At 51.7% G+C, this 25,025-nt stretch overlaps 1 protein-coding gene across 1 annotated transcript in view; it reads right to left on the minus strand.

Moving 5' to 3' along the window:
• Nucleotides 1-1,258: 1,258 nt before the first annotated feature.
• The window catches only part of KCP (kielin cysteine rich BMP regulator), a 152,762-nt gene continuing 128,995 nt past the window's right edge, over nucleotides 1,259-25,025 (minus strand). The window contains exons 40-48 of the mRNA XM_060244477.1: nucleotides 22,132-22,220; nucleotides 20,460-20,562; nucleotides 17,290-17,432; nucleotides 15,079-15,251; nucleotides 12,551-12,662; nucleotides 11,633-11,734; nucleotides 10,622-10,786; nucleotides 4,333-4,639; nucleotides 1,259-1,492 (exon numbers count right to left, since the gene is read on the minus strand). Coding sequence (XP_060100460.1) covers nucleotides 1,275-1,492; nucleotides 4,333-4,639; nucleotides 10,622-10,786; nucleotides 11,633-11,734; nucleotides 12,551-12,662; nucleotides 15,079-15,251; nucleotides 17,290-17,432; nucleotides 20,460-20,562; nucleotides 22,132-22,220 — 1,412 coding nt within the window. The 3' untranslated portion in view covers nucleotides 1,259-1,274. The remainder of the gene's footprint in view (nucleotides 1,493-4,332; nucleotides 4,640-10,621; nucleotides 10,787-11,632; nucleotides 11,735-12,550; nucleotides 12,663-15,078; nucleotides 15,252-17,289; nucleotides 17,433-20,459; nucleotides 20,563-22,131; nucleotides 22,221-25,025) is intronic.

The following is a 25,025-nucleotide window of genomic DNA, read 5'->3' on the forward strand; positions in this document are numbered from 1 at the left end:
AAACCGGGTTTGATTCCCCACTCCTCCACTTGCAGCTGCTGGAATGGCCTTGGGTCAGCCAGAGCTCTCTTACCTGGGAGAACCGGGTTTGATTTCCCACTCCTCCACTTGCAGCTGCTGGAATGGCCTTGGGTCAGCCACAGCTCTCTTATCTGGGAGAACCGGGTTTGATTTCCTACTCCTCCACTTGCAGCTGCTGGAATGGCCTTGGGGTCAGCCCTAGCTCTCGTAGGAGTTGTCCTTGAAAAAGCAGCTTCTGGGAGAGCACTCTCAGCCCCACCTACCTCACAGGGTGTCTGTTGGAGTGGGGGGGAGAAGCTAGAGGAGATTGTGACCGCTCTGAGACTCTGAGATTCAGAGTATAGGGTGGGATAGAAGTCCAATATCATCTTCCAATATTTTATTTATTTCTATTTTTGAAAAAAAAAATGTTTTTGTTTTGAGGAGAGGCACTGGATGTTATGGTGAAAATTTGGTGCCTCTACCTCAAAAACCAGATGCCCGCGGATCAGTTCTCCTTCATACCCTATGGGAATCCGCCTCCGTTGGTTATAATGGGGGTCCCCAGTGAACATTTCCCCCCCCCCCGCCCCCGCTTTCTGATGACCCAAACCGGGGGATGGCCAGTCCTATCCTCTGTTGTGGTTTGGAGCCTTTTCCTTCCTTTTCTCTTTAACAACAAGCTCAGAGGGGTTTTCTCTTCCCTCTCCATCACTTCAACGTCAAGCTAGGTTTAGCTCCCCTCCTCACCACTCTACAAGGAAGAAAACTTCCACAGGAGACTCTGCCTTGGAAATGTCAACCCAGAGTACATCTGCAAGCAATTCTATTTATTTGGCTCTGAATCTGTTCTTCCAGGTTGATGAACTCCCAGAGAAAGGAGGCCAGTTGACATTTTAGGGCCCAGAGGGGAGTGTTTATATTCTGGCCAAAAAATGAAAGAGCATGCGCACCATTTTATGACCAAGATCTCCCCCTCCTTTGCCTCATTATGCAACGCGCATACGTTTACTTAGTGTTGCATAATTTATTCTGGCTTCACGATTCAAGCTTTCGGCTCTCCTGGGACTTTCTCTCGACACCGAAGAAGCAGTTCCCACAGTTTTCCTCCTCGGTCACGAGGACTAGAATCTCGTTTTTTAAAAGAAACCGGAGATTCCCCGGGACTCCGTCCTTCCACCCTTGCTGATTTGGTTCGGCTTCCTCTGGACAGAGCGCGTGCTCTTCGACGATGACCCGAGGGCTCTCCAAGGCCAGCGCGGCCCAGTTCCAATTCAGAGGGTGCCGTGGACGATGGGAGGACAGGCTTCGGGCAGGATGCAGTGAGCTTCGTGTTCCACCAGCCCGGCTGGGCACTGGCAGCCTGGCACGCAGGCCTTGAAGCAGTGGGATTCCAGCACCCCCAGGGGCACAGCGTGGTTGAAGCAGGTCTTGGGGCAGGGAGGTCCACATTCGTCAAACACGTAGCCCCTGTCTTGGGGGCAGCCCACGGCTGAGGGGGGAGAGAGAAAGGGACACGAGAGTTTGTGAGTGTCCTGCATCATGCAGGGGATTGGACTGTCAGTTATATGTAAAAGCCTTAGAACCTGTTTTTTCTAGCACATGCTGGGAAAGTGAAACTGATCTGCCAGGTAGATCATCTAAATGACAGGAGGTGGCTGGGTGCCAGATTGCATCAGCCCAGAGCAAAGTCAGCATGACTCAGCAGGAAGCTGATTGGTTACCTGGCAGTACTGGATGTATAAATGTACAAAGACACTTTACTGTGTGTGGGGTATGAAAGGTGGAGAGCAGAGGAGCACTTTGTTGGAAAGGAGAGTGAGAGGTGTAAATAAACTGTATATAGTGGTTTTAACACCACTGTGTGCAGCCTTCATTCTTTGCGTCACTAAAGACCACCCTCTTAAGCACGGGTGCATCAACAGGGTTATGGGCCCAGCACGCTTCCGCTGCGCCTGTAAGCTCTGAGAGAGGTGGTGAAGAAGGATGCTGAGGTGCTCCAGAAGCTGTCTTGGAAGTGAGACCAGCAGTGGCTGAACATTGGACGCTGAGCAGGATGGCTACAGCAGCAGCTACCGTGCCGGTGGATAAACTGACCACCACCAACTACAATACCTGGTAGTTGAGGCTAGAGCATTTCCTGAAGCGAGAGGGGCTATGGGACTGTGTGTCAGCTCCTCCCGCTGATCCCACGCCGGCAGGATCAAAAGGCTCTAGCCACTATCATCCTAAGTGTCTCAGACGACCAGCTGGTGCATGTTCGAGGGCACCAGACAGCAGAGGAGGCTTGGGAAGCCCTCAAGGCCTTCAATGGAAGGAATGAATGTAACTTCAAAGACAAGGCTGGCTGCTACAAATGTGTTAAGCAGAAAATAAACTGTAACTGTTAAACTGAGGCGTGAAAACTCAAAGCTGTAAAATGTTGTAAAATGAATGTGCCTCTATACTAGAGATGGTACGGTAGATGCTCTGGCAGAACGGGCCAGAGGAGATAAGGAAAGTTATGAGCCGTGGGAGGCTGGCTAACTGATAAGAATGTGCTTGCAAGGTGGTCACTAAAGACCACCCTCTTAAACACGGGCGCATCAACATGGACTAGATGACTCTAGAGGTCCCTTCCAACTCTATGATTCTAAGAGTGAGATAAGGCAGAGAAGATGGGGACGCTTGCTGAGACCCTGACTGTCTCATGCTGGGATTCTGCGAATGGACCTCCTGACGTGTTTTTTTGGGGGGTGGGGTGGGGCGGTGGGTTATGATGTCTGCATGGGGCCATGATCCAGGTAGGGTTCCCAATCCCCAGGTGGGGATTCAACAGTAACAAAAGCATATATTAGTTCATGAAAGATCGTACAATTAGTCCTTAACAAAATAGGGAAGGTGTTCACCAAGAATCAATGCAGTCTTTATAGCAATCGTCGCTCAGGCACTTTCAATGCGGTAATGGAATGGCGTTTGTTGCCCAGGGTATGAAAATGTAAAAAGGATTTCTGCAGCTCGAAGAAGCCTGTGCGAAACAAGGGTTCCTATACAACCTTGTTCTTTTCAGCCTTTTGGATTGCTGGCTGCATAGATTGAGGGACACTTATCAACTGCACAACTATTTCACCAGGATTCCTTGGAATGAACTGAGCAACGATTGCTATAAAGACTGGATTGATTCTTGGTGATCACCTTCCCTGTTTTGTTAAGGACTAATTGCACGGTCTTTCATGAATTAATATATGCTTTTGTAATTGTTGAATTATTTGGTGAGTTTGTTGGTCGTACGAAGGCTGGTTTTCACGGAAAGCCTTGTGCTTTGGATTTCTCTGCCGACAATTGCCGTGATTCTCTTGGTGGACTGCGCAATCCCCAGGTGGGGGCAGGGGATCCCCCGCTTTGAACGCCCTCCCCCCGCTTCAGGGTCATCAGAAAGCGGGGGGAGGGGAGGAAATGTCTGTTGGGAACTCTATTATTATTCCCTATGGAGATTTATTCCCATAGGAAATAATGGAGAATTGAGCCGTGGGTATCTGGGGCTCTGGAGGGGGGGCCTGTTTCTTGAGGTAGAGGCACCAAATTTTCAGTATAGCCTCTCCCCCCAAATACCCCCCCCCCAAGTTTCAGAAACATTGGACTAGGAGGTCCAATTCTATGAGCCCCCAAAGAAGGTGCCCCTATCCTTCATTATTTCCTATGGAAGGAAGGAATTGAAAAGGTGTGCCGTCCCTTTAAATGTGATGGCCAGAACTCCCTTGGAGTTCAATTATGCTTGTCACACCCTGGCTCCTGGCTGCACCCCCAAAGTCCCCAGATATTTCTTGAATTGGACTTGGCAACCCTAGATACTGGGCAATGAGGGGTTAATGCAGGGGTGTTAAACATGCGGCCCCGGTTCTGAATCAGGCCCCCAGGGTGCTCCTATCAGCCCCGCCCCCCCGAGCAACTGGCTCTCGTCTGCTTCCCTCTCTCTTGCTTCCTTTTGCATCTCCGCTGGCCTGATCCAACATGGCTTCTTTTGTGTTCTTATGTGACACAGAGTGTTGGGCTGGATGGGCCACTGGCCTGATGCAACATGGCTTCTCTTATGTTCTTTTGTGACACAGAGTGTTAGACTGGATGCGCCATTGGCCTGATCCAAAATGGCTTCTCTTGTGTTCTTCTGTGACACAGAGTGTTAGACTGGATGGGCCACTGGCCTGATCCAACATGGCTTCTCTTGTGTTCTTCTGTTAGAAGAACACAAGAGAAGTGTGTTAGACTGGAGGGGCCAATGGCCTGATCCAACATGGCTTCTCTTACGTTCTTATGGCCCTGCAGGTGGCTTTCCTCACGTTCTTAGGTCCTCACCACAGAGTGTGGGCGACCGCCACTGCAGCACCAGCCCAGCATGGCGGCACTGAGCGGCGTAGGCTTCCAGGGCCTCGCAGAGGCAGTCGTCGCCACTGGCCGTCCCGCAGGCGCACAGGTCGTAGACGCAGGAGGCGAAGAACGGCTCCGGAGGGACGGCGGCGTGGCAGCGCTCGAACGGCGGCAGCTTCAGCGCCTTGCAGCGGGCGTTGGCTTCTTTGCGGGAGCGGTAGCCGGTCTCTTTGCAGGGGTCTACGTCCTGCCCATCGGCGCAGCCGCCACGTTCTGTGGTGTTGTCGCTGACCACCTGTGCCAAAGAAACGACAGCGGGCAGCTGCTTGCGGGGGGGGGGTGAGCCTGTGCCCCCCAAATGAAGCAGTTCTGAGGGGGAGGCCAAGTCTTGGGAAGACCCCTCCCCCAGTGGCCTCTCTGTGAGGACCTCTCTGTGAGAGCCAGTTTGGTGTAGTGGCGAAGCGCGCAGACTCTTCTCTGGGAGAATCAGGTTTGATTCCCCGCTTCTCCACTTCCAGCTGCTGGAAGGGCCTTGATTCAGCCGTAGCTCTCGCAGAGCTGTCCTTAAAAGGGACGCTTCTGTCAGAGCTCTCTCAGCCCCACCTACCTCAGGGCGTCTGTTGTTGAAGGGGAGACCCCTGAATAATTAATGAATACCCCTATAATAATAATAAATGAAAATATGGTTTTGTGCCTTCAAAAGAGAATGTCTGATGCAACATTTAGAGTGACTGTTGGGAGGCCCTCAGAGGAGCTTTTGCTAAACTGTTGAAGCCAGGCAGCCCAAATGGGTGTGAGTCACAAATGTGTATTGATAGCAGGAAACTCCTTGTTGAATAAAGATAAGCAGACACACTGGAGAACTACCAGGGAGAAAGGGGAGGGGGGAAGTGAATCAGATAACGTGTAAGGGGCCAGGCTGCAGGCTCGTTTTTGCTTAAAGCGGATGGTCTGAGAAGTGTGCGGGGTTCGTTATTTTTGGGAGCCTTGTTGCTCAAATGAACCTTGCTATTGGTGCCAAATAGTAAAATACCTCGTTTTCAATCAGTAAGTGTGCGCCTCGTTATTTCCCTGCTACATTGTGAGGAAGGAAGATAAAGGAGATTGTGAGCCGCACTTCACCACTACACCATACGGGCTCTCCTGATGGTCTGAAGTACCTATGGCCATGAGTTTTGTTCCAATATGTGCCGGCCCCCATGCCAGGTAGGAGTGGTGGAGCAATTTGATGCTACAAATCAGCCGCCCCCATCCCCAGTTAATATAAATAGCGCCTTCGAACAAACGAAAGCAGGGGAGGTCTTAACGATCACACCACACTGGCTCCGTAATTGTCATAACAACAACTCTAAATGTTATATTATTTACCACTTCTCTTCTTTCAGTGGGCCTACCAGGGAGGCCGATACGGATATCCTTGTCGCCTGGCGAATCCCCTCATCTGAGGGTCAGAAGGGATGGCTTTCCTAAAGGGACCTTCAGTGCCATCCTTTGCAGCGTTAAGCCGTTCTAATCTCCTTGACTTCAATGGGGTTCGAAGGGCGTAACTCTGCTCCGGGGGACGGTGACTGGAATCGGCCGCTCTGGCGAGATCTGGAGCAACTCGATTGGTGTGTTCACACGACATTAAATAATGCATTTTATATCCGGATTTTTACTGTGTAAGGAAAGGATTTTTACTGTGCAAGCACCAGTCGTTTCCGACTCTGGGGTGACGTTGCTTTCACAACGTTTTCACGGCAGACTTTTTACAGGGTGGTTTACCATTGCCTTCCCCAGTCATCTACGCTTTCCCCCCAGCAAGCTGGGGACCGACCTCATTTGACCGACCTCAGAAGGATGGAAGGCTGAGTCAACCTGGAGCCGGCTACCTGAAAACCCAGCTTCCGCCGGGGATCGAACTCAGGTCGTGAGCAGAGAGTTCAGACCACAGTACTGCAGTACTGCTGCTTTACCACTCTGCGCCACAGGGCCGCTTCTTTTACTGTGTAAGGAGAGCAAAAATCCAGATGTAAAATCAGGGCCAGCTCGCCCACTAGGCAAACTAGGCAAAATCGGCCCCCGCCCCCTGGGCCAATCCCTATTTGCCTCCCCCTCCCTCCCTCCAAATTTTATTGCCCAGGAGCAGGCGGTGAAACGCCGCGCTCCCGGGGTTCTTTAAAGGCCGCCCCCTCTGCCAATCAGCTGATCAGCGGGTAAAGCGGCACGGAGGCCGGCGGCTCCTATGCCGGCCTTCCGGAGCACTCAGGACGATCAGCGCTGGGGCAGCAGCGGCGGGAAGGACAAGTGAGCTGCTGAAAAAGCAGCCATGCCGCTGCCTGCTCCCCACTTCCTTTCCACTCTAGGAAGGAAGTGGGGAGGAGGCAGTGGCATGGCTGCTCTTTCAGCGGCTCACTTGTCCTTCCTGCCACTGCTGCCCCAGCGCTGATCGTCCTGAGTGCACCGGAAGGCCGGCATAGGACGTAGGGTTGCCAAGTCCAATTCAAGAAATATCGGGGGACTTTGGGGGTGGAGCCAGAAGACTTTGGGGTGGAGCTAGGAGCAAGGGTGTGACAAGCATAATTGAACTCCAAAGGGAGTTCTGGCCATAACATTTAAAGGGACCGCACACCTTTTAGATGCCTTCCTTCCATAGGAAATAATGAAGGATAGGGGCACCTTCTTTTGGGGCTCATAGAATTGGACCCCCTGGTCCAATCTTTTTGAAACGTGGAGGGTAGTTTGGGGGAAGGCACTGGATGTAATACTGAAAATTTGGTGCTTCAACACAAAAAAACAGCCCCCCCCCAGAACCCCAGATAGCTGTGGAACAATTCTCCATTATTTTCTATGGGAATAAGTCTCCACAGAGAATAATAGAGTTGCTAGCAGACATTTCCCACCCCCACCCCCCGCTTTCTGATGACTCTGAAGCGGGGAGAGGGCCTCCAAACAGGGGGATCCCCTGCCCCCACCTGGGGATTAGGCAAAGCAAGAAAAACACTCTTATCTGGGAGAACCGGGTTTGATTCCCCACTCCCCCACTTGCACCTGTTGAGATGGCCTTGGGTCAGCCAGAGCTCTCTTATCTGGAAGAACCGGGTTTGATTCCCCACTCCTCCACTTGCAGCTGCTGGAATGGCCTTGGGTCAGCCAGAGCTCTCTTATCTGGGAGAACCGGGTTTGATTCCCCACTCCTCCACTCGCAGCTGCTGGAATGGCCTTGGGTCAGCCAGAGCTCTCTTATCTGGGAGAACCGGGTTTGATTCCCCACTCCTCCACTCGCAGCTGCTGGAATGGCCTTGGGTCAGCGAGAGCTCTCTTATCTGGGAGAACCGGGTTTGATTCCCCACTCCTCCACTCGCAGCTGCTGGAATGGCCTTGGGTCAGCCAGAGCTCTCTTATCTGGGAGAACCGGGTTTGATTCCCCACTCCTCCACTCGCAGCTGCTGGAATGGCCTTGGGTCAGCCAGAGTTCTCTTGTCTGGGAGAACCGGCTTTGATTCCCCACTCCTCCACTTGCAGCTGCTGGAATGGCCTTGGGTCAGCCAGAGCTCTCTTATCTGGGAGAACCAGGTTTGATTCCCCACTCCTCCACTTGCAGCTGCTGGGATGGCCTTGGGTCAGTCAGAGCTCTCTTATCTGGGAGAACCGGGTTTGATTCCCCACTCCTCCACTTGCACCTGTTGAGATGGCCTTTGGTCAGCCAGAGCTCTCTTATCTGGGAGAACCGGGTTTGATTCCCCACTCCCCCACTTGCACCTGTTGAGATGGCCTTTGGTCAGCCAGAGCTCTCTTATCTGGGAGAACCGGGTTTGATTCCCCCCTCCTCCACTCGCAGCTGCTGGAATGGCCTTGGGTCAGCCAGACCTCTCTTATCTAGGAGAACCAGGTTTGATTCCCCACTCCTCCACTTGCAGCTGCTGGGATGGCCTTGGGTTAGCCAGAGCTCTCTTATCCGGGAGAACTGGGTTTGATTCCCCACTCCTCCACTTGTACCTGCTGGAATGGCCTTGGGTCAGCCAGACCTCTCTTATCTAGGAGAACCAGGTTTGATTCCCCACTCCTCCACTTGCAGCTGCTGGAATGGCCTTGGGTCAGCCAGAGCTCTCTTATCTGGGAGAACCGGGTTTGATTCCCCACTCCTCCACTTGCAGCTGCTGTAATGGCCTTGGGTCAGCCAGAGCTTTCATAGAAACTGTCCTTGAAAGGGCAGCTGCTGTAAAAGCACTCTCAGCCCCACCTACCTCACAGGGTGTTTGTTGGGGGTGTGGGGAAGATAGAGGAGATTGTGAGCCGCTTTGAGACTCTGAGATTCAGAGTACAGGGCGGGATATAAATCCAAAATCTTCTTCCCCAAATCTTCTTCCTTAGTAGAAACTCAAACTTTAAATGTTGCCAGGAATGAAAATCTGCTGTCTTCTTGTCTTTCCGTTGAGAGACGCGGATAGCCCTATGGCTGTTCCTCTTTGAAGAGTGATTCAACAGGTGTAGCAGCAGCGACACGAGTCCTAGGTTCAAGTTCGTGTTTCCTTTGCACTGCCTCTGGCCGCTATTTTTACACCCCGGAACCTGTGCATGGGCAACAGCTCACAGCCATATCTTATCAGCATGCACGAAGGGTTCTTGCATACTGATAAGATATGACTGTGAGATTGGAGGACATTTAAGAATCACAGTGATAAAGTTGTTGCGCAAAAGAGTGTTTTGCACTTACATTGCAACATTTGGTGCGCGGTCTTTTTCTTGCTTTGCCTGAACTCCACGCCACAAGTTTCCTTATTTACCGCCCACCTGGGGATTGGGAGCCCTACATAGGAGCCAGCGGCCTTTAAAGAGCCCTGGGAGCACAGTGCTTCACCCGTTCGCGGGCATTAAAATTGTGAGTGAGGGAGGAGGTGGTGCTGCAAAGGGGGCAGGGGGAGTGGAGGGGCGCGGCGCAGCACGGGGGGGGGGGCAGCGGTCAGCAAGACTGCTCCCTAGGGCCAGCCCTGTGTAAAATGCATTATTTAGTGTAGTGTGAACGCACCATATGTGTTCCAGCTGCTTCAGCTCCACAGGGGTTTCCATCTCCCTGATGCACCCACTGGAGAGGGAAAAGCGAGCCCTCCCATCTTACTGGCGCCTCTTAGAATCATAGAATCATAGAGTTGGAAGGGACCTCTAGGGTCATCTAGTCCAACCCCCTGCACAATGCAGGAAACTCACAAAGACCTGCCCCTAAATTCACAGGATCTTCATTGCTGTCAGATGGCCATCTAGCCTCTGTTGAAAAACCTCCAAGGAAGGAGAGCCCACCACCTCCCGAGGAGGAAGCCTGTTCCACTGAGGAATCACTCTAACGGTCAGGAAATTCTTCCTAATGTTGAGCCGGAAACTCTTTTGATTTAGAATCATAGAATCATAGACATGGAAGAGACCTCCAGGGTCATCTAGTCCAACCCCCTGCACAATGCAGGAAACTCGCAAACACCTCCCCCTAAATTCACAGGATCATCATTGCTGTCAGATGGCCATCTAGCCTCTGTTGAAAAACCTCCAAGGAAGGAGAGCCCACCACCTCCCAAGGAGGAAGCCTGTTCCACTGAGGAACCACTCTAAACTCACAAACCCCTCCCCCTAAATGTACAGGATCTTCATCGCTGTCAGATGGCCATCTAGCCTCTGTTGAAAAACCTCCAAGGAAGGAGAGCCCACCACCTCCCAAGGAGGAAGCCTGTTCCACTGAGGAACCGCTCTAATGGTCAGGAAGTTCTTCCTCATGTTGAGCCGGAAACTCTTTTGATTTAATTTCAACCCTTTGGCTCTGGTCCTACCTTCCGGGGCCACAGAAAACAATTCAGCACCATCCTCTGTATGACAGCCCTTCAAGGACTTGAAGATGGTGATCCTCTCACCTCTCAGCTGCCTCCTCTCCAGGCTAAACATCCCCAGCTCCTTCATCCTTTCCTCAGAGGACTTGGTCTCCAGACCCCTCACCATCTTCGTCGCCCTCCTCTGGACCCATTGCAGCTTGTCTAGATCCTTCTTAAAATGTGGTGCCCAAAACTGAACACAAGACTCCAGGTGAGGTCTTACCAGAGCAGAGTAAAGCGATACCATCACATCACATGATCTGGACACTAGACTTCTGTTGCTACAGCCCAAAATCGCATTTGCCTTTTTAGTCACCGCATCACACTGCTGACTCATGTTCAGCGTATGATCCACTACGACCCCCTTTTCCCTTCCTGTTGCTGGGTGATGCGAGTCCAGATTCTGCGTTCTCGTGCATCCCTGCCCTTCCCTCCAGACTTACCTTCCAGCTGTTGCCAAAGGCGGCTTCTGACAGAGTGAGCTGCCCGGTCCGCAGCCGGAGGTCATCCTGAGGGTAGCTGTTGAAGTTGCCGCAAAGACCACAAGTGCGGCCTTTGTAGGTGCCGGGAACGCTGACCTCCAGATGGGAGCGGCCATTCCAGAGCACCTGGGATAGACAGAGAGGGAGACAAGCAGACATACATGTTATATTGTTGAAGGCCTTCATGGCCGGAGTTCATTAGTTGCAGATTTTCCTGGCTGTATGGCTGTGGTCTTGGCATTGTAGAACCTGACTGGCATCCTCAGAGGTATAGCTCAGAAGGCTAGATTCTTTCTTTCTGTGTCAAAGTGAGAAGAAGATGGTAAGCAGGTAATTTATATCAGGAAGGTGGGGGTAGAGCTGAGTCATTCTTGATGCTTTGGGGAGGCAACAGTGGGAGGGCTTCTAGTGTCCTGGCCCCACTGAGGGACCTCCTAATGGCATCTGGGGTTGTTTTTTTTGCCACTGTGTGACAGTGTGTTAGACTGGATGGGCCATTGGCCTGATCCAATATGGCTTCTCTTATGTTTTTATTATCTTGTAGGAGTTTCACAGGCTGTGACATGCTAATGGAGGAGCTTTCCTGAGGAAGTTCGTTTGCAGAAGGATTGGCTGTTGAAATTGTAATCTTACCTGTGGTGCTGTTGTAAGATGTAGAGCATTTTGTGTTTTTCAGGACACAGCCCTACCCCACCTTCCCGAGTAGATATAAATTACCTGCCTACCATCTTCTTCTCACTTTGACACAGAAAGAATCTAGCCTTCTGTGTTATGCCTCCAAGGATGCCGGTCACAGCTGCTGGTGAAACGTCAGGTTCTACAATGCCAAGACCACAGCCATACAGCCCAGAAAATCTACAACAACTAATAAACTCCAGCTGTGAAAGCCTTCAACAACATAAGTCCCGCTGTGCCTTTTATCCCCAGCTGGCCTCCCTTTGCGATCCCACCCATCCGCCTGGCGCTTCATACCTTCACACCGATGTTGGTGTTCAGCAGGAGGGTGTTGGCCTTGAGTTCGACGTACAGGTGAGGTTCCTTCAGGAAGGGGAGGGTCACAGTCTGGGAATCCACCTGGGGAAAGGCAAGGAGATCTGCGGACTGCTGGCTTGTGACAGGCGCATTGCCTGCCTGCGTTTGCTTGCGTGCAAACGGAGATCAAGGAGGAACTTAATGCAGGCTTACTCTCAAGCAAGCATGATCAGCATTGGGACTTCAGTAGGCGACTATTTCTGCCATGTGTGAAGCAGAGGAGGAGAAAATAGGAAGCTTGCAAACTTTCCTCCTCTACCACAGAGATCACCTGGAGACCTAGAGTGGGGAAAGAGAGTGCAAGAGCCAAGGGAGCCACTGGAAGGAGGGATGGAATCGAAGAGGGCTGCGCAGGGTTCCGTCTTAATTTCATAAGCTCTTGCAGAAGCTTATTTACTAACCTTGGTGTCAAGGCAAAGAGACATGCACAATGATGCAAATGGTGGCCAGTGATTTATATGGTACACGTGTGTTTCTTCTCCCACTAGTGCAAAAAAAAAAAAAATCCTTAACCTTTCCCTGTGCTGGTCTTATGGAGACTGTTATTCCCATCTTTTTTTTTAAAAAAGTCTCTTCTAGTACAGTCATGCTGTAAAGTGCATACATCCTGTACTTTATATTTCTGTCAAATAAAGTATTAAGAATTTCAATAAAGACGTGTGTAAATATTGGTTCATGTTTTGCGACTCTCAAACATCTGATGTTTATTCTGTGTGGCTCTTGCGCTAAGCAAGTTTGGCAACCCCCTGGCTTGGGTGTTTGTGATAGCTCTCACAACCCTGCCAGGAAGCTGTCGATGCCGTGGGAGCCCACCCGAAGCCTCCCTTGGCCAGAACCGCCACTCCCAGTCCTCCTCACCATGACGACCCGGTCCTGCAGCAGCTGCACGGTGGTGTCACCGATCAACACTGTCACTTCCTTGGTCCAGGACACACCCTGGCGCCCACGGTCATCGTTGGTCACATGGATACTGCGTGGGGCACAAAACCCAGAGGGGAGGGTATATTGTCAAAGAGTCCACCCTCCAAAGCAGCTATTTCCTCTAGCGCAGGGGTGTCAAACTCATTTGTTATGAGGGCCAGATCTGACATAAATGAGACCTTTTGGGGCCAGGCCATGTCGGGCCGGGCCGCATGTGTCCCTATTTAACATTAGGTAGCAAACAATGCTTAAAACGTTAGCATTTGTTGGTCTTAAAGGTGCTTTCTTTGTATTTCTCCCAAGGGATCCTGGGAACTGGGGAAAGCTTTGGCTCTTTCCTTCCTTCGCCAGGGTACCAGGAGGGGGGGGAGCCTCAGCCAATAGAAGGAAGAGAGGCTTGGCTCAGAACTGTGCTGTGCAATTGAGAGAGCCTGGCAAAGCAAGCTATCCCTCCCCTCTTCCTCCCCAAGGGAAGAGCCTCAGCCAATGGAGAAAATGGAAGCGTTGCTCTGTAGCTCCTATGTGATTGAGCAAGCCTGGCAAAGCAAGCTGTGATGCAGAAGGAAGCAAGAGAAAGGGAGAAGGAAGCAGCCAGTTGCTCGGGGGCCTAATAGGAGCCCTCAGAAGGCCTGATTTGGCCCTTGGGCTGCCTGTTTGACACCCCTGCTCTAAGGGGATGGAACTCTGTCATCTGGAGATGTAATCCTGGGAGATCTCCAGGCCCCACCTGAAGGCTACAGCAAAACAAAAAGGGAGATTTCACGGAAGAGACAGCAACATGATACTAAAACCTTCATTTTGAATCTCCTAAGGAACGAACTCTCCTAGCACTTTCAAGGTACAAGCACTTTATTCCTGCTTTATTGGTTTTCCATGCAAATGCTATCCAGACCAAATATTCTTTCAGTTTGGTGTAGTGGTTAAGCGTGCAGACTCTTTATCTTGGAGAATTGGGTCTGATTCCCCACTCCCCCACTTGCAGCTGTTGGGATGGCCTTGGGTCAGCCACAGCTCTTGCAGAGCTGTCCTTGAAAGGGCAGCTTCTGGGAGAGCTCTCTCAGACCTGCCTACCTCACAGGGTGTCTGTTGTGGGGGGAGAAGATATAGGAGATTGTAAACCACTCTGAGTGTGGTTTGATTCCCCACTCCCCCACTTGCAGCTGCTGGAATGGCCTTGGGTCAGCCATAGCTCTAGCAGAGCTGTCCTTGAAAGGGCAGCTTCTGGGAGAACTACTCTCAGCCCCACCCACCTCCCAGGGTGTCTATTGTGGGGGGAGAAGATATAGGAGATTGTAAACCACTTTGAGTCTCTGATTCAGAGAGAAGGGCGGGGTATAAATCTGCAGTCGTCTTTTTTTTCTTCAATTTGGTTGTTGTAGATTTTCTGGGCTGTGTAGCTGTGGTCTTGGCATTGTGAGACTTGATGTTTTGCCAGCAACTGTGACTGGCATCCTCAGAGGTATAACCCAGAAAACTGGAATTCTCTCTGGGTCAAGTGGCGGCCCCGTGGCGCAGAGTGGTAAAGCAGCAGCACTGCAGTACTGTGGTCTGAACTCTCTGCTCACAACCTGAGTTCAATTCCAGCGGAAGCTGGATTCAGGTAGCCGGCCCAAGGTTGACTCCACCTTCCATCCTTCTGGGGTCCGTAAAATGAGTCCCCAGCTTGCTGGGGGAGGAAAGTGTAGGTGGCTGCGGAAGGCAATGCCAAACCACCTGTCAAAAGTCTGCCGTGAAAATGTTGTGAAAGCAACGTCATCCCAGAGTCGGAAATGACTGGTGATTGCACAGGGGACCTTTCCTTTCCTTTTTCCAAGTCTCACAATGCCAAGCACACGGCCGCATAGCCTAGAAAATCTGCAACAACCAATGGACTATAACCATGACAAGCCTTTGACAACATATTGTTCTTTCAATTTGTTAATTTCACTATTTTGCCCTTGGATCCTAACTTTTTACCACTTTGCATTCTAGACCAACCAGAGCTCTCTTATCTGGGAGAACCGGGTTTGATTCTGCACTCCTCCACTTGCACCTGCTGGAATGGCCTTGGGTCAGCCATAGCTCTCTTATCTGGAAGAACTGGGTTTGATTCCCCACTCCTCCACTTGCACCTGCTGGAATGGCCTTGGGTCAGCCATAGCTCTGGCAGAGGTTGTCCTTGAAAGGGCAGCTGCTGTGAGAGCCCTCTCCAGCCCCACCCACCTCACAGGGTGTCTGTTGCGGGGGAGGAAAGTAAAGGAGATTGTGAGCCATTCTGAGATGCTTCAGAGTGGAGGGCGGGATATAAATCCAATATCATCTTTATAAAATTCTTTGTATGCAGCAACTGCAGCATATTCTTGTAAATTTCACTGAAATTGACTTCTTTTGTAGAACACGGGTCTCGTCTGCTTCCCACCTGGGTCTGGCAACCTGCCACAGTGCCACCACAGCCCCGAGAGTAACTGGGAGAGAGCCGGACTCACCTGAAATCTCCTCCGTCACAGTCCTGAGCCATAATGTAGGTGCAGCCGCCCTGGAAGTGGACCATCTTGCCATCGAAAGTGCGGTAGTGCGGGTCGCCAAAGGCCACGCAGGTAGCGGGACGGGGCACGCAGTGCGGGCAACACATGCCAGGGGTAACGGCGGGGGTCTCATCCTGCCAAACACGGGGAAGGGAACGAGAGCATCAAGTTTGCTTTCCCACCCCTCCTTCCTCTAGCACAGGGGTGTCGAACTCCTTTGTTATTGTCGGAATTCTGAGGGTTTATATTTGATGTCCAGGCAACGTCTAACGTTCGGTCATTATAGTGTTAAATACGTTCACCTGTCCGTCGGACGAGCGCTGATGGAATGTTAAGCAGAGGGTTGAAAAAAACGACAGTTGAAGAGCTGTTGGCAGTCTTGTTTAGGGTGAGCTGACTGAGTATCAGCTTGTTAGTAATAGCTTAAAGGGGTGGCCCCCAACCTTTTTGGCACTGGGGACAGCCCACCCATTGCGGCCCCAGGGTCGGCAGGGTGGGGGCACCAAATCTGGCCCCCGCCCTGCCCCCCTGCGGCACCTCCCCCCCTCGGTTTTTACAATTTTAAGGCCCTGGAAGGGGCGGTCAAGCTGCCTCCCAGCCTCTGGAAAGGCTAACCCCACCCCCGCCGATCAGCTGATCGGCGGGGAAAACTGCAGCAACAGCAGCCACTGAGCTGTCGAAAAAGGTGCACTGCCCTTGGCCTGGGATAGAGAAGGCAGAGAAAGAAGGACTTTTCTGCATGGGAAGGAAGTGGGGAGGAGGCAAGAGAGGCACAGGTTTTTCAGCGGGTTGCTGGCTGCTGTTATTGCGGTTTTCCCCGCCAATCAGCTGATCGGTTGTGGGGGGAGGTCAGCCTTTCAAGAGGCCAGGAGGCAGCTTTACCACCCCTTGCCGGAGCCTTAAAATTGTAAAAACTGAGGGAGGAAGAGGCACTACGGAGTGGGGGGCAACAGCTGCGTGGCGCCACAGGGGGCTGCGTGGACCGGTTGCGCGGAAAGGTTGTGCGGTGCCACAGGCTGCGTGGACCGGTATCGGTCCACCACGTGGGTGTTGGGGATCCCTGGCTTAAGAATGCAGTCTATAGTGTTATTATTTTCATCCCAATGTCCCTATCCTTTAGAAATAAAATATATAATCTTTTCAATATGAAAGATCTCGCAACTCTTTTGTGATCTAGCGGTCCCATTGAACCGTCTTGGAAAGTTTAAATAATTCCTCATAAAAAAATTTCCAACAGTTACGAAGAAGACTACGACATTGGATTCATATTCCACCCTCCACTCAGAGTCTCAGAGCGGCTCACAATCTCCTTTATCTTCCTCCCCCACAACAGACACCACTGTGAGGTAGATGAAGATATTGGATTTGTATCCCGCCCTCCACTCCGAAGAGTCTCAGAGTGGCTCACAATCTCCTTTCCCTTCCTGCCCCACAACAGACACCCTGTGAGGTAGATGAAGATATTGGATTTGTATCCTGCTCTCCACTCCGAAGAGTCTCAGAGCGGCTCACAATCTCCTTTCCCTTCCTCCCCCACAACAGACACCCTGTGAGGTAGATGAAGATATTGGATTAATATCCTGCCCTCCCACTCCGAAGAGTCTCTGAAGAGCAGCTCACAATCGCAACAGACACCCCGTGAGGTGGGTGGGGCTGGAGAGGGCTCTCACAGCAGCTGCCCTTTCAAGGACAACCTCTGCCAGAGCTATGGCTGACCCAAGGCCATGCTAGCAGGTGCAAGTGGAGGAGTGGGGAATCAAACCTGGTTCTCCCAGATAAGAGTCCACACACTTAACCACTTAGCAAGAGCTACGGCTGACCCAAGGCCATGCCAGCAGGTGCAAGTGGAGGAGTGGGGAATCAAACCTGGTTCTCCCAGATAAGAGTCCGCACACTTAACCACTACACCAAACTGGCTCTCCAAGAGGGCCGGATCTGACGTAAGTGGGACCCTTGTGGGGCCGAGCGGTGTGTGTCATCAAATGTAATGCTGGGTAGCAGGAGATATAAACTCTATAAATGAGAATGCAAAGGTCCAAGGCAGAGCCACTGCGACGAGGGTCTTCCTTAGAACGTCCACCCCTAAGCCAAGACTCAAACACTGTTCCTTGCCTGGATCCTTCCCCGGGCTTCGCTTCCCTCTTCCCCCTCAGCTGGATGCCTTCCACTCACCGCTGCGCAGGCAACCGGAGGGCAGCGCTTGCTGCGGCAGTGGGCCTCCCCGGAGACACAGGTGCAGGCAGTGCATTCGTCCACCTGCCACTGCTCGTGGGCCTGAAAGGTGCGGCCCAGGTGGGAGCAGCTGATGCTGGGATCTGGGAAGGAGAGGAGGCCACGGGTTACCGGCTACTTGGACACACCCCGCCGGGCTTTCAGACAAGGAGAATGGCTGAGTGGGTGGAAACCTTGTTGGAGTGAACTACTCTGCATGTCTTGACATAAGAACGTAAGAGAAGCCATGTTGGATCAGGCCAGTGGCCCATCCAATCCAACATTCTGTGTCACACAATGGCCAAAAAATCCAGGTGCCATCAGGAGGTTTACTAGTGGGGCCAGAACACTAGAAGCCCTCCCACTGTGCCCCCCCCAAACACCAAGAATACAGAACATCACTTGCCCCAGACAGAGAGTTCCAACAATACGCTGTGGCTAATAGCCACTGACGGACTTCTGCTCTATATGTTTATTGAATCCCGTCTTGAAGCTATGCTTGTAGCCGCCACCACCTCCTGTGGCAGTGAATTCCACATGTTAATCACCCTTTGGGTGAAGAAGGACTCCCTTTTATCTGTTCTAACCCGACTGCTCAGCAATTTCAAGGAGTGCCCACGAGTTCTTGTATTGTGAGAAAGGGAGAAAAGGACTTCTTTCTCTACCTTCTCCATCCAATGAATAATTTTTAAAACCTCTATCATGTCACCCCGCAGTCGACGTTCCTCCAAGCTAAAGAGCCCCAAGCGTTTTAGCCTTTCTTCCTAGGGAAAGGGTTCCAAGCCTTGAATCATTCCAGTTGCCCTTTTCTGCACTTTTCCCAGTGCTACGACGTAGCCAATCCTCCAAGAGCTTCCAGGGCTCTTCTTCCAGGGCTTACTGTAAGCTCTTGGAGGATTGGCTACATCAGGGGTGTGTGGCCTAATATGCAAATGAGCTCCTAAAAAAAAACAACCTTTGGCTACATGAACCAAATATCTCCGACAAACTTCAGTGTGCATTCGGTAAAGAGAGAAAGAACTTGGTGACCATGATTGTACTGTCAGTGGAATCAGCTACCAGGGGAAACGGTGAGCTTTCCCTCACTGCTTCAAACACCTTTCAAACACTGTTTGAAAGACCATGCAGCATCTGGAAATGCTTGGCAGGGATGCTCTAAGCCAGGGGGTGTCAAACTCATTTGTTTTGAGGGCTGGATCTGACATAAATGTGACTTTTTTGGGCCGGGGCCATGCGTGTTATAAAACGTAATGCCAGGTAGTGGGGGGGAGGCATAAACGTTATAAACGACACAGACCAGACACAGGCACTCAGCCTAATCCACCTCGCTGGCTTGTCGAGCCTCAGCCAACAGAAGGAAGAGAGGCAACTGAGAGAGTCTGGCAAAGGAAGCTCTCCTTCCCCTCCTTCCACCCCAGGGGAGGAGCTTTGCTCTGCAGCTCCTGCGCGATTGAGCAAGCCTGGCAAAGCAAGCTGTGATGCAGAAGATAGCAAGAGGGAGGGAGAAGGAAGCAGACGACAGCCAGTTGCTCGGGGGCCTGATAGGAGCCCTCTGGGGGCCTGATTTGGCCCCCAAACTGCAGGTTTGACACCCCTGCTCTAGGCTGATCCTGCACTGAGCAGAGGGTTGGACTCGATGGCCCTTCCAGTTCTATGATTCTGTTCTTTCCATGCCACAAGAAGCTTCACCTGCTCGTTTCTACCCCTGAAAGGAAAGGTCCCCTGTGCAAGCACCAGTCGGGATCGAACTCAGGTCGTGAGCAGAGCTTGGACTGCAGTACTGCAGCTTTAACACTCTGCGCCACGGGGCTTTTTCAACTGGAAAGGAAAGGAAAGGTCCCCTGTGCAAACACCAGTCGTTTCCGACTCTGGGGTGACATTGCTTCCACAGCGTTTTCACTGCAGATGTTTTACGGGGTGGTTTGCCATTGTCTTCCCCAGTCGTCTACATTTTCCCCCCAGAAAGCTGGAGACTCATTTGACCAACCTCGGAAGGATGGAAGGCTGAGTCATCCTCGAGCCGGCTACCTGAAAACTCAGCTTCCGCCGGGGATCGAACTCAGGTCGTGAGCAGAGAGTTCCGACCACAGTACTGCAGTACAGCTGCTTCACCGCTCTGTGCCACGGGGCCGCTGAAGCCCCGAAGCCTCTCTTAAATTGACAAGATGCTTTCCACCAGACCTGCTGGTGACCCTAAGTGGAAGTCACCCCATCTTGGAAGCAACTGCGGGTGAAACAGGCAGGCTGCCGATCTAATACGCTTTTCTCTCCTCCTCCCTTTGAGGCATCCAGGGGAACTATCTCTTCCTGCCTTCTCTCCTGACAACGCCCCTGTGAGGTAGGCTCTGCTGAGAACCCACAGGGGATGAGCTGGGATTGGAACCTGCGATTAGTTAGAGCAGGGGAGTCAAACATGCAGCCCGGGGGCTGAATCAGGTCCCCGGAGGGCTCCTATCATACCCCCAAGACACTGGCTGCCATCTGCTCCCTCTCTCTTGCTTCCTTCTGCATCACAGCTTGCTTTGCCAGGCTTGCTCAATCGCACAGCAGAGCTACCGAGCAAAACCTCTATATTCTCCACTGGCTGAGGATCCTCCCTTGGGGAGGAAGGGGGGGAACAGCTTGCCTTGCCAGGCTCTCTCAATCGCACAGCAGAGCTACTGAGCCAGGCCTCTCTTCCTTCTATTGGCTGAGGCTCCTCCCCCTCCTGGTCCCCTGGGGAAGGAAGGAAAGAGCCAGAGCTTCCTTTGCCCAGTTTCCTGGATTCCACGGGAGAAATACAAAGAAAGCACCTTAAAGCCAACTAGTGCTAATGTTTTAAGCATGTTTTAAGGGGTTTTTTTTAAATCTTTAATTATATTTGTCTGTGTCCTTTATAAAGTTTCTATCTCTGCTATCTAATCTTAAATAGGAACACACATGGCTTAACCCGACATGGCCCAGCCTAATAAAGTCTCATTTATGTCAGATTCAGCCCTCGTAACAAAATGAGTTTGACACGCCTGAGCTGGAGCCTCTGTCTGGCCAACAGTGAAGGGGGGACACCCCTGAGAAGGCTCTGCTCCCGACCCTCTCGCACTTGGCAAGTTTGTGTAATTTGACGGGCTCCGCCATGGGGTTTCTGATCGTACCTTGGCACTGGGCACAGCAGTGTCCTGGCGTCTGCACTTTCAGCTGCCCATCCTGGCACACCACCGGCACACATTCCTGGATGTGGCACTCAATGTGCCCCAGCTGAGACAAAGAGAGAGATATCATAAGAACAGAAGAGAAGCCATGTTGGATCAGGCCAATGGCCCATCCAGTCCAGCACTCTGTGTCACATAAGAGAAGCCATGTTGGATCAGGCCAATGGCCCATGCAGTCCAACATTCTGTGTCACAGAAGAACATAAGAGAAGCCATGTTGGATCAGGCCCGTGGTCCATCCAGTCCAACACTCTGTGTCACAGAAGAACATAAGAGAAGCCATGTTGGATCAGGTCAATGGCCCATCCAGTCCAACACTCTGGGTCATAGAAGAACATAAGAGAAGACATGTTGGATCAGGCCTGTGGTCCATCCAGTCCAACACTCTCTGTCACACAGTGGCTAAACCCCAGGTGCCCTCAGGAGGTCCACCAGTGAGGCCAGAACTTCAGAAGCCGTCCCACTCTTGCCCCCCAAGCACCCAGAATACAGAGCATCACTGCTCTAGAAATAAGAACATGAGAGAAGCCATGTTGGATCAAGCCAACAGCCCATCCAGTCCAACGCTCTGTATCATTCAATGGTCAAAACCCAGGGGCAATCAGGAGGTCCACAAGCAGGGCCAGAACTCCAGAAGCCCTCCTACTCTTGTCCCCCAAGCACCAAGAATACAGAGCATCACAGCCCCAGACATAAGAGAAGCCATGTTGGACCAGGCCATGGGCCCACCCAGTCCAACATTCTGCATCATACAGTGGCATAAACCCAGGGGGCCATTAGGAGGTCCACCAGTGGAGCCAGGGCAGTAGAAGCCCTCCCACTGTTGCCCCCGCTAAAGGACCAAGGATACAGAGCATCACTTGCCCCAGACAGAGAGTTCCATCAATACCCTGTGGCTAATAGCCACCGATGGACCTCTGCTCCATATGCTTATCCAATCTCTTCTTGAAGCTGGCTATGGCTATAACCGCCACCCCCCCCCCCCCGTGGCAGTGAATTCCACGTGTTAATCACCCTTTGGGTGAAGAAGTACTTCCTTTTATCTGTTCTAACCCGACTGCTCAGCAATTTCATCGAATGCCCACGAGTTCTTGTATTGTGAGAAAGGGAGAAAAGGACTTCTTTCTCTACCTTCTCCAGACAATGAATAATCTTTTAAACCTCTCTCATGTCACCCCGCAGTCGACATTTCTCCAAGCTAAGAGCCCCAAGCGTTTGAACCTTTCTTCATAGGGAAAGGGTTCCAAACCTTTAATCATCCTAGTCAGAACTGGGCTGTGAGTAAATGGGAGCCGCGAGGTGGAGCTTGGTTAGGACAGCTCCCCCGCCCCCTTCCCCTCCAACCTGGCACCCCCAAACCGCAAGAAACACAGGCACCCTCCCCCATTACTTCATTTGTCCATTTTTATTTTGTTGCCATATTCAGGGCATGGAGCAGGAGGTCACTGGGGCTGTGCATAGGGGGGGGGAAAGATTTGTGAAGTTCTGGCCTTGTGCAGGGGTTGGACTAGATGACCCTGGAGGTCCCTTCCAACTCTAGGATTCTACCAGGAAAACGCTCCTCCTTCTGGCTTGGGGAGGTGGGGGCTTGTGAGGGAACCCTCCTAGGTCTTACACTGCATGAGCAGGTGACGCAGTCGTCAGCGCTGTCCCTCCAGGTCTCTCCATCAGACACGTGTCGCCCGTCAACTTCGATCACACATTCTGCAAGGATAACATAAGAGCATAAGAGAAGCCATGTTGGATCAGGCCAATGGCCCATCCAGTCCAACACTCCTTGTCACATAAGAGAAGCCCCGTTGGATCAGGCCAGTGGCCCCTCCAGTCCAACACTCTGTGTCACATAAGAACATAAGAGAAGCCATGTTGGATCAGACCAATGGCCCATCCAGTCCAACACTCTGTGTCACATAAGAACATAAGAGAAGCCATGTTGGATCAGGCCAATGGCCCATCCAGTCCAACACTCCTTGTTACATAAGAACATAAGAGAAGCCCTGTTGGATCAGGCCAATGGCCCCTCCAGTCCAACACTCTGTGTCACATAAGAACATAAGAGAAGCCATGTTGGATCAGGCCAATGGCCCATCCAGTCCAACACTCTGTGTCACATAAGAACAGAAGAGCAGCCATGTTGGATCAGGCCAATGGCCCATCCAGTCCAACACTCTGTGTCACATAAGAACATAAGAGAAGCCATGTTGGATCAGGCCAATGGCCCATCCAGTCTAACACTCTGTGTCACATAAGAACAGAAGAGAAGCCATGTTGGATCAGGCCAATGGCCCATCCAGTCCAACACTCTGTGTCACATAAGAACAGAAGAGCAGCCATGTTGGATCAGGCCAATGGCCCATCCAGTCCAACACTCTGTGTCACATAAGAACATAAGAGAAGCCATGTTGGATCAGGCCAATGGCCCATCCAGTCTAACACTCTGTGTCACATAAGAACAGAAGAGAAGCCATGTTGGATCAGGCCAATGGCCCATCCAGTCCAACACTCTGTGTCACATAAGAACAGAAGAGAAGCCATGTTGGATCAGGCCAATGGCCCATCCAGTCTAACACTCTGTGTCACATAAGAACAGAAGAGAAGCCATGTTGGATCAGGCCAATGGCCCATCCAGTCCAACACTCTGTGTCACATAAGAACAGAAGAGAAGCCATGTTGGATCAGGCCAATGGCCCATCCAGTCCAACACTCTGTGTCACATAAGAACAGAAGAGAAGCCATGTTGGATCAGGCCAATGGCCCATCCAGTCCAACACTCTGTGTCACATAAGAACAGAAGAGCAGCCATGTTGGATCAGGCCAATGGCCCATCCAGTCCAACACTCTGTGTCACATAAGAACATAAGAGAAGCCATGTTGGATCAGGCCAATGGCCCATCCAGTCTAACACTCTGTGTCACATAAGAACAGAAGAGAAGCCATGTTGGATCAGGCCAATGGCCCATCCAGTCCAACACTCTGTGTCACACAGTGGCCAAGAAAACCAGGAGCCCTCAGGAGGTCCATCAGTGCAGCCAGGACACTAGAAGCCCTCCCAAGCACCAAGAATACAGAGCATCACTGTTCCAGGCAGTTCCAATAATATGCTGTTGCTAATAGGCACTGATGGACCTCTGCTCCGGATGTTTCTGCAATCCCTTCTTGAAGGTGGCTATGCTTGTAGCTGCCACCACCTCCTGTGGCAGTGAATTCCACATGTTAATCACCCTTTGGGTGAAGAAGGACTTTTATCCATTCTAATCTGACTGCTCAGCAATTGCATTGAGTGAGATTTCATTGAGCTTCCGGTCTCTCTTGGGTCACAGACTCAGGAAGGTATTCCAATCTACAGATGGAACAGGGGCTGAAATTACCCTCACCCCCATTTAAGGAGGTCTTGTCTGGCAGAAATCTGGTGCAAAGTTCAAGGTCCTGGGGTCTGGGATTCGGCATGGGAGTGTGAGAAAATCTTGACCTTCTTTGGTGACAACCACAGTTCATAGCAGGGGCCCCAAACATTTTGAGCCTGTGGGAATCTTTGGGAGACTGACACATCATGGTGGGCACAGCTACAAAACAGCTGCCACATAGGGTTACCAACCCCATTATCCGGGCGGGGAATTTCCCACCCGGGATGTTCTCAACCTGCCGGCCCACATCAGGCTGGTGGGGAGAATCAGCCTGAGGTGGGCCGGCAGGTTGAGAACCTCCCCCTGCAATGACATCGCCTTAGGTGGTTTCAGGAAAACTATGGTTTTCCTGGATGCTCTAGCCATTTGGGAGGTTAAAAACTCTATGGTACTTTTGCACCATAGAGTTTTAACCTCCCAAATGGCTAGAGCGTCCGGGAAAACCATAGAGTTTCCTGGAAACGCCTAGAGTGACCCCGCACGGGCGCCGCCATATTGATGATGTCACTTCTTGACGACATCATCAACTCTACTGCTGCAGGAGGTGGAGCCCATCACAAAATGGCCGCTGACACATAATGGCTTCCACAGGAGGAGGAGGAGTCAGCCACAAAATGGCTGCCACAACTTCAGTCACAAACTGACAATCCATCTGCTGGGGTGGCATTTGCTGCCAAAGAAAATCTGTGCAGCCAATCAAATCTCCAACGGCCAGTCAAGAGTCTTGCAGGAAAAAAGCCCTACTTGGCCCCACCCATTTATTTGAAAGTACTTCATGGGCACCAAGAAAGGTGTCAGTGGGTGCCACGGAGCCCAGGGTCAATACGCTCAAAGTCAGGGCCCCTTCTCTGCAGGGGGTGGGGTGAGCTTACTGGGAGCTGGAAGTTTCAGCCCCTGTGACTTCCAGTGGGACCCAGAAATGACACTCTGGTTTTTGGGCAAAAACTCTGTGGCAGAATGAGCTTCTACCAGAGAGTTTTTGGCCAACCTCCAAAGCTTTGCCCCATGTGCCTGTGTCACTTCTAGGTCACATCGGAATTACATAGGCAGGGGTTTTTAAAAAGTAGGAATGCGCAGGAACGCAGTTCCGGCTAGCTTGGTGTCA

The sequence above is a fragment of the Heteronotia binoei genome, chromosome 8, assembly GCF_032191835.1.
Source record: "Heteronotia binoei isolate CCM8104 ecotype False Entrance Well chromosome 8, APGP_CSIRO_Hbin_v1, whole genome shotgun sequence".
NCBI classification, from domain to species: Eukaryota; Metazoa; Chordata; class Lepidosauria; order Squamata; family Gekkonidae; genus Heteronotia; species Heteronotia binoei.